Here is a 13,658-nt window from a genome sequence, read left to right as displayed (position 1 = left end):
TGTGTTGCCTCATGAGGTAACAGGTACTTTTATCCACCAGTCATTATAATGAGAAAATTGCTTTTCCTCTCCTTGTAGTTTAGTTTAGAGATACAGCATGGAAACAGGCCCTTCGGCCCATTTAATCCTCACCGACCAACGATCCCCGCACATTAACACTACCCTACACACACTAGGGACAATTTTACATTTACACAATTAACCTATAAACCTGTAAGTCTTTGAAATTTGGGAGGAAACCGAAGATATCGGAGCAAACCCACATAGGTCACGGAGAGAACGTAAAAACTCCGTATAGACAAGCACCCATAGTCTGGATTGAAACTGGGTCTCTGGCGTTGTGAGGCAGCAGCTACACCGCTATGCCACCATGCCGCCCATTGTAGCTTTTTCCTTCAATATACCTCGTATAGCTTTCTCTGTTATGATTGGCATTTTTCTTACTTTTATTAACCACTGGCAAATTTTACAAGATAACAAAATTCTCCCTAATTTCCCAGTGACATTCCTGGATATCAATGTCAAATCAGAATCTTTGTTGTGCAGTACTGGGCAGCACCAATCAGTGCAGTACTAGGCAACACCAATCAGTGCAGTACTGGGCAGCACCAATCAGTGCAGTACTGGGCAGCACCAATCAGTGCAGTACTGGGCAGCACCAATCAGCAACATGCTAAAGCAAAATCCAGCAGATGTTGGCAACCTGAGATTAAAAAAATGATCAGAAGATGCCAGTGATGCTATCAAACTGTCCATAGGTTTAAGCTGCAAATTAGTTTATACTTTTTACACTTCAGTTTTTCAGAGGGAAGGTTTTAATTGCTTTAACCTAGGCAAAATATCTAGATGCAAGATATGTGAATCAAACGTCTTCCTATGAAGTCAACACTCTTTTAATAAACTAATTGAGTCTCTAATTGTTAATTTCTCTGCTTTTATATCCCGTTGAAAATTGCACACATGTAAGATAAGAGTTGAATGGCAAACGTGAGGAACATCATTACGATTAAAATCAAGTTTTAATCTTGTACCAGTGCTGGGAAGTTGGGAAGAAGAATAGCTGTGTCGGGAGTGGATGTGAAAGTGGGATAACATTGAACTATTGTGAATGGGTGATATCAATGGTCGGTGTGGACTTGGTGGGCCAAAGGGCCTGCTTACACGCTGCAGTTTTCAATCAATCAATCCTTCAATCCTTAAACATTTTCAGACCCAATAAGATAACGACTAATATGTGATCAAATTCTGTGCATCTGCCTTTTCTCCGAACAAATTTAGTGAGCAATAATCTATCAAACTCAGATTTAAAGTGAACATTTGGTCCATCGGCAGTTGCCGTTTCTTGAGGATCAGTGAGATTATCTACAGGAATAATCAGGGAATAAACCGGGAGTTAAAGAGTGAAAGATCAGAAAAGGAACTCTCTCTGAATCAGCAATCTCAGTTGTAAATGCATGGATGAGAACACTGGGCAAGTTAATCATCAAAGGACATGAAGTGCTAGAGGAACTCGGTGGGTCAGGCAGCATCTCTGGAGAACATATGTAGGTGACGTTCCAGGTCGGGACCCTTCTTCAGTCTGAGGAAGAATCGCGACCTGAAGCTTCACCTATCCATGTTATATAGAGATGCTGCCTGAGCCGCTGAGTTACTCCAGCACCTTGTGTCCTTTATGTAAACTAGTATCTGTGCTTCCTTGTTTCTACAAGTTTATCATTGAGTTCATCCCGGAGTTAAATGGTCTGCTTATACTGTTGGATATGGTTCACACATGGTTTTGTGGTACGATTTGACATTGCCTAATATTCTGAGAAAAGTCATATCTTACAGGAAAGGATGTGTGTAAATGAAGTTGAGTAAAACTCTCTCCATACAGTATGACAATAAAACCTAGTTGTAAGAACTTATGGCAAAAGGGGGCTGCATGGTAAGACGTACAGGTATGTAGGTTAATTGGCTTGGTGTATGTGTAAATTCTTCCTAGTGTGTGTAAGACAGTGTTAATTTGCGGGGAAAGCTGGTCGGCGCGGACTCGGTGGGCCGAAGGGCCTGTTTCCATGCTGTATCTCTAAAACTAAAACGAAATGTTTTGAAAGCATCTTTAATTTTAACATGCTAACTGTTGACACATGTAGTAGGCCTAATGATCCTTCCTGTCATTGCAGATTATGGTGGGTGAAGGTATTCTTTACTGTTGTCTGACCAAAAGAAGAAATGGAATAGCACCTGAAGCGAACATTAACGCTGGAGGCTGCAACTTCAACTCGTTCCTTCGACGTGCTGTGAGATTTGTTGGTGGGTTCAAACACTGGTTATAGTATTGAGCCTCAAATATCACTGAAGTTCGAGATATGGATTCCTGGTTACATTCACACTGCACCGGAAACGCTGTTATCCTTTGCATTCACCGATTGATTCAGACCAGGAAAGTATTCCATAGGCATTCGAACTCTACAGGCAGTAATATGTTTGGATCTGGCTAACAATTAGATGTGTTGGCCTCGAAATTGGATTAACATGAGCCCTTCCAGTTGTGCACAAAACCAATCATTTTGAGGCAAAATTTCACACATAGGGAAATTAGCTTGTGCATATCGACGTGCAATTCATGTTAGCACATCTGACATTTTCTAGTTTTTCTCTGGGTGCTCCGGTTTCCTCCCACACTTTGTAGATTAATTGACTTTGGTGGAATTGTAAAATTGTCCCTAGTGTGCAGGATCGAACTCGTGTATGAGGTGATCGCTGGTCGGCATGGACTCGTTGGGCCAAAGGGCCTGTTTCCATGTTGTATCTTTAAAGTAAAGATTGAAGCTTATGTGTCAGCCATGTGGGAGTACCTTAACGTTTGAGGCTTTTCGCAGTGATCTGTAATTAGTGAAGTGACAGCTCTGAACTTTTCAAGTAGCTCCAGATGGAAGATGTGCAGTTTCAATCATAAAATATATGTCTACATGCAAACTGCCTTAGCAAAGTTGTGGCATACAATTTTTCTAAATTCATGAATATTTGCAAGGGCTCAGTGGATTTTAGCACAGGATTAGTGCACAGAGAGAGGGTGAGATCTAATTTCTAGTCTGCTATGTTTTAAAGCTAACTCACAACTGTTCATTATAAGTGACATTGAGAAATAGCTGCTAGGCTTTCAATTAGTTATTTCAATAACTTTGACCAGTTGCGCAGAGGATTATAGCAGTGGGTTGCTTGGGCAGTATGGGTCATGCCTCATTTACCGCAGGAAATGATTGGCTTCCAATGAACTGACCAGCTGACCCTACCCATTTGTAAATGTCTATTACACTCTGTGAATTTCAGTCAGGTGCTCCTATTCATGTGTTTTCATAATCAATCTTCAGTGCTTAAGAAACTCTAACTCTATAACCATAGGTAGATTTCCTTGCAGGAGAATAGCACTCGCTACCTTAGATCTGCCTTTCCATCTGTTAGATTCTCACCGTGGTCTGAATACAATAAACACACTTCAGGGACACTGAACATAAACGCTTTGTTTTATTCCGCCATTCCTTTACATCCTGGCAACATTTGTCCTCTGATCTTTCCGACATATTAACACGTGATACATTTAAATACGATGTCAGTTACCATGACATAATTGAATTCCAGTGCATTGTGTTAAAACTGTTCCAAATTAAAATCTTGTTTTGGCATCTTTCTTTTGTTCTTCATAGCTGTCGATACCTCTAGTTTCCCTCTCCCCTGACTCTCGGTCTGAAGAAGGGTCTCGACCCGAAATGTCACAAATCCCTTTTCTCCAGAGATGCTGCCTGACCTGGCGCCGCACATTGACCACTGGGTGGCGCTATACGTGGTAGCCTCACCAGCAGCCTGTCTTGTCCCTTTCTTCTTTTGTTGTTTTTTTACATCTATTCCCTCGATGCAACTTTTTCCGTATCGTATCTCCGTCCGCACTGCGGCCTTAACATCGTGAAGCTGGCGGTCCATTTATTAGGGATTGGCTTCGGGAGGTCCAACCCCAGGAGCTTCGACCATCCCGATCGCGGTAGGCTCGATAACCCCGTTGCGGTGGCTTCGACCGCCGACTGCAGGAGCTTTGATCGCCCTGACTGCGGATGTTTCGATCGCCCCGACCGCGGGAGAAAAGGAGGAAGAAGAAGGTAAAAGTTACCATCGCAGTGGGGAATGTGAGGTCGCCGAAAAACAAGATGGACGTGCTGCCTGCGTTGGCAGGGACTCGGAGGGAGTGCCGTGATCTCGGTGTTTGCAGGGACATCGCGTCATGAAGTCTGGTGCGAGTGTGGACGGCTTTCTGACTGCTCGGGCGGACAAGGACTGCAGGGAGAGTGACAGCGGTCGGTATAACTCTGGTCACATCACGGTGAAGGAACGTGTATGTGGCACAGACATTGAACTGATGGCTGTGGGTCTCCGCTTATGCTGTGTTTCCTGGAGATTCTCACACACTGCTGTGGTGGCTCTTTATGTTGAATCTTTATGGGGTTTTGTATCTTGTTGTTTTTTTGGTATGACAGTGTGCTAAATCAAACTGTTCCTCGATGCACGTGTCAATAAAGGACCATTGAACCTGCTGAGTCACTCCAGCTTTTTGTGTCTATCTTCTTGTTGGACAATCTTAATTAGATGTTTAAATCTGATCGATGCCTAAGAAGGCACCAGTTCTGTCAAACAGCAACATGTAAAGAATTTGTGATAAGGGCAGAAAATAATTTGTTTGGGGATGATCAGTTATGATCATATGGAATGGCGGTGCTGGCTCGAAGGGCCGAATGGCCCACTCCTGCACCTATTGTCTATTGTCTATTGTTTAAAATGAATGTCTATAAGGTTTTATTAGTGAATTTGAGTGTATCAGTGTTATAAGATAATATTGGTAACACGAAGGAGAACTTTGTCCTTGGTTGCTCGTACTTAATAACATTTTAATATACAGCAGAGAATGTCAACATTTCAGCTGGGTTCCTTGGATAGGATTTACCATATCGGGCCAAATCCTGAAACTAGGTAACTGGCTATCATTCCACCATCACTCATTGTCTTACCAACCTTACCTTAGACACCTTGAGTAAAGGACCATGTATGTGCTGATCAAGTCTGTGTAAGGTGTGTCTGTTTTCATGCCATGATGACAGATTTAATGGTTGAATTATCATAATGGTGAAAAGCATGGTACTCTAAATGTGCAACAAAAAAAAGCAGGAGTCAACATGGTTTTTCTATTAAGGCAATTTGTGCCCATTACTCTTATCATTGGGATTACTATCAAGCTTAAACACTATCCCAGCAACAGCAAGGTTTTTTTTTATGCCTGGTCTATTAATGGAAACATTGAAAACAATTTTGCTTTTCAGACTTTTCTAGCTTTCAGTTTTAATCAGTTTACTTGGCCAGATCTCAAGGTATCCTGGGATTTTCCTTAAAAAAAACACACACAAATAAACTGCTGGCGAAACTCAGCGGGTCAGGTAGCATTTGGTGACATTTCGGGTCGGGGCCCTTTCTCTTGATTTTATTGCCCCATCTTGATAAACATTATTTTTGCTGAAATTCGGAATGCAAAAGAAACCCAGAAAAAATATAGATGTGGTCAATAAGCATTTTAACTATTTGTTTCCATTGTGTGTAATATAGCTTAAGTTATTTTGCTGAGTTCATGGAATGGCACAATTTCAATTCTTATTTTTAATAAGAAGATCTGTCACTCTCTTAGGAGAAAATTTGTTAATCTTGATGCAAAAATAATTCAGTGAAATTATATTGGTGGAAATATATTTTTAGTAAGAAGGATCTTAGGGAAAACTTTAACCTTAACACAAAAATACATTAGTAAAATTATATTGGTGGAAATATACATTGTATTTTGCATCATGAATTATCAGCTGTTAAATTCTCTCTGATGGAGTCATTGGGTTAATGATGTTCCCTCCTGGTATTTCTGTCACTTTTATATTTTTGGCATTAATTTACTGCTGTTTGGGATAAAGACTCATGTACCTTAAGAACCTTGAATTAGCAACTGGAGATAAAAATGCTCATGCTAATTATTGTTGATTTCTCTCGTGTGTTCCAGGAGTTCATGTATTTGGCCTTTGTGCCACTGCTCTCATCACCGACATTATTCAGCTATCAACAGGGTACCATGCCCCATATTTTCTTACAGTGTGTAAGCCTAATTATACATCGCTAAATACCACCTGTGAAGAAAATCCATATGTTGTGGAAGACATCTGCACAGGACCTGATCCTTCTATCATTAACGCTGGCAGGTTAGACTTTATATTTCACTTAATCTGTCAAAAAGCTGCTTATTTTCTTCTGTGCTTGATTTGAGAATGTGCGCCAGTGGTTTGCATCATTTCAAAAATGATGCAGATAAAGAAATCACCCTTCGCCTCGTACTTATTAAAATCTTAAAGCATGCTCAGATAAGTTAATTGCTGGGATTTCTATAATGGAAACCAGCTCAACCACCCCTCAGGAGAACATTGTGAGTGTAATGAGAAATTCTCCACTGTTCTGTTTCAATAGTTCTATTTCGATTAGCAATATTCAAGTCAAGTTGTATTTTGTCTTCTGGGGACTTGTCCAGAACGCCAACAGAAGATTTTCATTAGTCTGGACTGCTCCAAAATCAGTAGCAGTGGTAGCCAATGTGGATTCCCAGAGTACATTAAATCTGGAGCTGAGTAATGTTAACAATTACAAACACAAGTACTAAAGAAAATTATGATTTTATTGCAACGATATACATTCATTTCTCAATGTGAAACTGTATAATTGGTCGAATGCAATCAACCCTTTTAGTCAGTAATCAGATAAAAGTAACGGCACCTGTAACATGTTTGATTTATGCTTTTTAAAACAAATAATTTGTTCTGAAACCAAATTTACACACTGCATTTTTGAAATAACTTGCTCAAATGTACGTCTGTTTACGACAGAGATAGATAGATTCTTGGTTAGCACGGGTTTCAGAGGTTATGGGGAGAAGGCAGGAGAATGGGGTTAGGAGGGAGAGATGGATCAGCCAGGATTGAATAGTGGAGTAAACTTGATGGGCCGAATGGCCTAATTCTGCTCCTACCACTTATGATCTTAGGAATTTATGCTTTTTTTTAAATTACGTGCTGCTTTTCAGGAACGTAACCCCTGCGTAAAACATGATGTGTCTGGCATTATTTCTGGTGGCCACGTTGTAATCAATTGGCATTACAGCTGTTATTACTGATGAAGTTTTGTTTCTGAGTGTCTGTCTGCCTGCATGCCACATTCAGGATGTCGAGTCTGGAGACTGAATGTTCTTCCTCCTCCAGGGCAGGGCTTCTGCTTTGTTGCAAGTCACTACCATGCCAATCTCTGCAACATTAGGCAACTGAACCATCCTATTAACCTCTATAGAGCAGTCCTGAGCTACCATTTACCTCGGTACAGTGAAATTAAACTAAAACTAAAAAAAAATAGTATTTGACTGTCTGAAATTGTTGGCCAGTTAATTTTTTTAATTCTACCCCGAATCCACGTCACTGAGGTAAATCGACATAAATGATGCTACTAATTTATCCAGTGAGGAGACTGGAAGAACGTTATTTCCACTACAGAGCCAGTGCATAGGTTTTTGCTGCATTGGATGGCAGCAAGTTACTCTTATGATTAGTTAGTTTATTTGATTTGTTTAGTTTATTGTCACGTGTACCGAGGTACAGTGAAAAGCCCTTGTTACGTGCTGACATGTCAGTGGAACGACAATACATGATTACAATCGAGCCATCCACAGATACATGATAAAGGGAATAATGTTTAGGGCAAAATAGTCCAGTGAATTCCGATTAAAGATAGTCTTAACGTAGTCCTTGAAATCCAAGGATCAGCAAATTAATCAATTACTCCAAATTGTTTACCCAATCCTGCTGCACTTGTTTGTCCTCAATTGATAATAATTTGTATTAATAGTCATGCAAGTTTATTCAATGGTAACCCAGATGATTTGATTCTATCACCAGCCAATGGTGAATTGAGCAATCTCAGCTCATGAACCATTTGTAAGTGCAACGGTGGGTTCCAATGTCCCCAGGTTAGAGAGAGGTAAGACAGAAAGTTGGCATTCCCTCCGCTGTCTGGAGGCTAGTACATCTCAACTATATTAGGCGCCAACTGAACCTGTGGAGGAAAACTCCTGGCTCAGAGAGTGCACACTGTTCTGGCTCAATGTCCCCTAACATTTGCCATCATAAAAAGCAGGTTGCAAATCTGAAATATTACAGAGACATGGCACGACCAGAAATCCGTGGTTTCTGAGCAGTGAGTGGCGACATTATAGTTGGAGGGTGGCAGAATCTGAGCAGATTCCTGGTTTGACGCCGAACATCCATGACCTGACCAGGCCAATCTTAATTAAAATCCAGAAAGCAACTGAAATTTGTTTCCATTAATAGACACAAAAAGCTGAAGCAGCACGATGGGTCAGGCAGTGTCTCTGGAGAAAAGGAATATGTGATGTCTTTGGGTCAAGACCCTTCTTCAGACTGAGAGTCAGGAGAGGGAAGCGAGAGATATAGATGGCACATAGAATAATGAATGAAAGATATGTGCAAAGCAACGTTGATCAAAGAAACGTGGAGCCCACAATGAGTGAAACTTAGTGAAGAACACCAAGAATCACCATTTGTTTATTGTGTTGTAATTCTTTTTATTTTTGTATCTTTTAAAAATAAAGTGAAGACAGATTCAGCCTGCATTCTATGCACAGGAAGAGAACAGATTGGCATACTAATCTAGGAAATGAAATGTCATGCTGTTGTATTGGAAGATACTCTGTAATTAGCAATAGGACATGGCTGTTGCTGTCTGGAGGGAACTGCTCACCATATTTATTCAATTTGTTCCTGCCATCAAGCTATTTCAACAATAACCTACACCTTGGGGCAGCATGATGGCACAGCGGTAGATATACTGCCTTCCAACACCAGAGTGCCAGGTTCGATCCTGACTATGGGTGCTGTCTGTATGGAGTATGTACATTCTCCCCGTGACCTGCGTGGGTTTTCTCCAGGAGCTCGGTTTCCTCCCACCCTCAAAAGACATCTGGGTTTGAGGACTAATTACCTTGGTAACATGGTAAATTGTCCCTAGGATAGTGCTAATGTACAGGGTGATTGCTGGTCGGCACGGACTCGGTGGGCCGAAGGGCCTGTTTCCGCGCTGTATCACTAAACTAAACTAAACCATTGTGGCTTCTTCAATATTGCAATCATTCAAAGCAATTTGGAAAAATAGTCACTAAGCAAATTCACTAAAATCACAGATTAGATGAAGCACAGGAAAATCAAAGAAAGTATACATTTTAAGTAATTGCAACGTTTAGTAGGAAAATCATGCAGACACTGATTTCATGGCCATTAAAGGGACATGGGTGTGAGTTGTATCAGTTGGAACAGAGACAGAAAACAACCGATAGACTCTAAGGATGTTGAAAATTTGGAGGGAGAAGAACTTGGAAATAATTTCAGTTTAATATTATTGACACGTGTGAAAAGCTTTTTTTATTAAGTGCTATCCTGTCAATGAAAAGACTATACAATCAGGTCGTCCACAGTGTACAGATACTGGATAAAGGGTATATCATTTAGTGCAAGATAAGGTCTGGTTAAAGATAGTTCAAAGGTCTCCAACGAGGCAGATGGAAGGTCAGGACTGCAGTCTAGCTGGTGAGAGGATGGTTCAGTTTCATGATAACAGCTGGGAGGAAACTGTCCGTGAATCTGGAGGTATACATTTTCATACTTCTAATGAACAGGGTGAGGAAGGAGAGACTGGTCCTTGATTATGCTGGTGACCTTGCCTGGGCAGCATGAAGTTTAGATTGAGTCTATAGAAGGGATGTTGGTTTGCATGATGTCGGGGCTACATCCACAACTCTCTGCAATTTCTTGTAGTCTTGGACAGAGCTGTTCTCAAACTAGGCTGTGATGCATCGCAATAAAATGCTTTCTACGGCACATCTGTATAATAAGTTGGCGAGGGTTGTTGGGGACATGCTGAACCTCCTAAGCCTAAGGTAGTAGAGGTGTTGGTGTCCTTTCTTGGTTATTGCTTCATTGTAGGTGGTCCAGGACAAATTACTGGTGATATTGATACTGAACTTGAAGCCTTCGACCATCTCTACTTTGGCACCATCAGTGTAAGTGTGCTGCTTCACTTCCTGGGGTCAATCTTGCTGATATTGAGGGAACGGTTGTTGTCTTTGAACCAGGTTACGACGTTCTCAATCTCTTTCCTTTACTCTGTCTCATCATTATTAGATATCCGGCCTACTACGGTGGTGTTGTGGCAAATAAATCACGACTCTTCCTTCAAAGTGCAAATTTATTCACTTTCACTGATACAGAAATATTTTATGAAGTATTTTGTGGATATTTTGTGATACAGTGTGGAAACAGGCCCTTCAGCCCAACTTGCCTACATCGGCCAACATGTCCCAGCTACACTAGTCCCACCTGCCCGCATTTGGTCCATATCCCTCCAAACCTGTCCTATCCATGTACCTGTCTAACCGTTTCTTAAACGTTGTGCTAGTCCCAGCCTCAGCTACCTCCTCTGGCAGCTTGTTCCATACCCTTTGTGTGCAAAATGTTACCCCTCAGATTCCTATTAAATCTTTTCCCCTTTACCTTAAACCTATGTCCTCTGGTCCTCGATTCATCTACTCTGGGCAAGATATGCTGTGCATCTCCCCGATCTATTCCTTTCATGATTTTATACACTTCAATAAGATCACCCCTTATTCTCATGCGCTTAAGGGAATAGAGTCCCAGCCGACTCAACCTCTCCCTAGAGCTCAGACCCTCCAGTCCTGGCAACACCTCGTAAATCTTCTCTGTTCCCTTTCCAGCATGACAACATAATAATGATTTTTCTCTGATCCAGCAGCTGGTAGTTGTAACATGAGATAAACTGGCCTAATATAAAATTGCAGCAACCCTTATCTCATCTCAATAATATTGCTCTGCAACTTTTTAGTTCACTCATCCCTTCCCACCGAAACCCTGCACCCCCGGCACTTTCCCCAGTCACCGTAAGAGATGTAATATCTGTCCCTTTACCTCCTCCCTCACATCCACCAAGGGACCCAGAAGCATTTTCAGGTAAGGCAGGTGTTCGCATGCACTTCCTTTAATCACATCTATTGCATTCATTGCTCCCAATGTGGCCTCTTTTACATCAATGAGGTGACTTGTTTTGCTGAACAGTTGCACTCAGTCTGCTATGTCTCCCATTTGCTAACCATTTTAACTCCCATTCCCATTACCATACTGACCTTTCTGTCTTGGGCCTCCTCCATTGTCAGAGTGAGGCCAAACACAAATTGGAGGGACAGCTTACAACCCAGCAGTATGAATATTGATTTCTCTAACGTCAAGTAACCCTTTCATCTCCTCTCTCTCCGTCCCTCCCTCACCCTAGTTGTCGTACTAGTTTCACTGTCACCCTGTTGAGTTTCATTGTCTGTATAACTCATTATCACCTACCCCACCGCCAACAATGGGCCATTGTGGGCTCCACCTTTCCTTGATAATCATTGTTTTTTGCATATTTTTCATTATTTTGTGCTATTTGCCTTCTTTATCTCTCATTTCCCTTTACCCTGACTCGCAGTCTGAACAAGGGTTTCAACCCGAAACATCACCTATTCCCAGTTCCTTCCTATGCGTTGCTCTGCTGTTTATTATGGTTGATCTTGTACCTTGACACCATCTTCCTTGCGTTATCCCTGTATCTCTTGATTCCCAAAATCCCCAAATATCTATCAGTGGTAGTTTTGAATGAACTCAATGGCTGGTGTTTATCAACATCCAGGTAGAGATTTCCAAAGATCCAAAGTGAAGAAACCTCTCCTCATCTCAGTGCATACTTATTCTGAGCCTGTGACCTCTAGTTTTAGATTCAGTAACCAGGGAAGCATCCTCTCTGCTACTTTAAGGCCTACGTGGATTTCATCAGCTTCAATGCAAAACATAAAACAGTATAGCGTAGGAACAGGCCCTTCGCCCCACCATGTCCGCCATCTCATCTCATTTCTCTAAATTCTAGAGAACTTGGACCTATTGAATTGCTCCTCATACGGCAAACTCATCAGGCCATTAACTAGTCCACTGAATCTATGTCCTGCACCCATACACAACTCACTGACTTCATCCATTTCACCACTAACTTCCATCCGGCACTCAAATACACCTGGACCATTTCCAACATTTCCCTACCATTTCTACACCTCACTATCTCCATCGCAGGTGATGGACTACTGACCGCCACTATATATCCACTGACCCTTGGCTATCTGGACTACACTTCTTCCCACCCTGCTTCCTGTAAGGACTCCATCCCCTACTCAATTCCTCCGTCTAAACCGCATCTGCACCCAGGATGAGGTGCTTCAAACCAGGGCATCGGAGATGTCCTCATTCTTCAGGGAACGGGGGTTCCCCTCTTCTACTATAGATGAGGCTCTCACCAGGGTCTCTTCTATACCCCGTAACTCTGCTCTCACTCCCCATTCCCCCCCCCCACTCATAACAAGGGCAGAGCCCCCCTTGTCCTCACCTTCCACCCTACCAGCCGTCACATACAACAAATAATCCTCCAACATTTTCGCCACCTCCAATGGGATCCCACCAATGGCCACATCTTCCCCCCCCCCCCTGTCTGCTTCCCGCAGAGACCGCTCCCTCCATAACACCCTGGTCAATTCGTCCCTTCCCATCCAAACCACCCCCTCTCCTGGCACTTTCCCTTGCAACCGCATGAAATGCTATACTTATCGCTTTACCTTGCTCCTTGACTCCATTCATGGACCCAACCAATCTTTCCGGGTGCTGCACCTTCTCCAACCTCATCTATTGCATCCGCTGCTCTAGATGTCAGCTGCTCTACATCGGTGATACCAAGCGTAGGCTTGGCGATCACATCGCCCAACACCTCCGCTTGGTTCGCAATAACCAACCTGATCTCCCGGTGGCTCAGCACCTCAACTCCCCCTCCCATTCCGAATCCGACCTTACTGTCCTGGGCCTCCTCCATGGAGGCGTAAATTGGAGGAGCAGCACCTCATATTTCGCTTGGGCAGTTTACACCCCAGTGGTATGAACATTGACTTCTCCAATTTCAGGTAGTCCCTGCTTTCTCCTCCCCTTCCCAGATCTCCCTGTCTTTGCCTCTTCCTTTCTTCTTCCCGCCCCCCTCCACCCCCACATCAGTCTGAAGAAGGGTCTCGACCAGAAACGTCGCTTATTTCCTTCGCTCCATAGATGCTGCCTCACCCACTGAGTTTCTCCAGCATTTTTGTCTGCCTACTGAATCTACCCTCACTTCTATGTTTATTTAGAGAAGGAGACCAAAAATGTTCATCGTATTCCATCAAGTTTTCACCGAGCACCTTTACTCCTGCATTCAAACATTTGCATAATAAAGAACAACATATCACTGGCCACCCTAATTACCGGTGCTTGTAACACTTCAATGTGAGTGATTTGTATACAAGGAGGCTTGGTATCTTTGAACATCAACATCCTCATTTAGTCTCCCCCTTACTTCTCTATCACAGTGGGTAACTTCATATTTGTCCATATTATGTAGCATCTGGCATGCTTTTGCCCACTCACTTCAGC

General features: G+C 42.4%; 1 protein-coding gene across 1 annotated transcript in view; it reads left to right on the top strand.

The window, feature by feature from the left end:
- Positions 1 to 13,658, top strand: part of plppr4 (phospholipid phosphatase related 4) — a 64,420-nt gene that overhangs the window by 32,513 nt on the left and 18,249 nt on the right. The window contains exons 3-4 of the mRNA XM_033028882.1: positions 2,166 to 2,295; positions 6,068 to 6,263. Of these exons, the coding sequence (XP_032884773.1) occupies positions 2,166 to 2,295; positions 6,068 to 6,263 (326 nt within the window). The remainder of the gene's footprint in view (positions 1 to 2,165; positions 2,296 to 6,067; positions 6,264 to 13,658) is intronic.

The sequence above is a fragment of the Amblyraja radiata genome, chromosome 10, assembly GCF_010909765.2.
Source record: "Amblyraja radiata isolate CabotCenter1 chromosome 10, sAmbRad1.1.pri, whole genome shotgun sequence".
Lineage (NCBI taxonomy): Eukaryota > Metazoa > Chordata > Chondrichthyes > Rajiformes > Rajidae > Amblyraja > Amblyraja radiata.
This window is presented reverse-complemented; position numbering and strand designations above follow the sequence as displayed.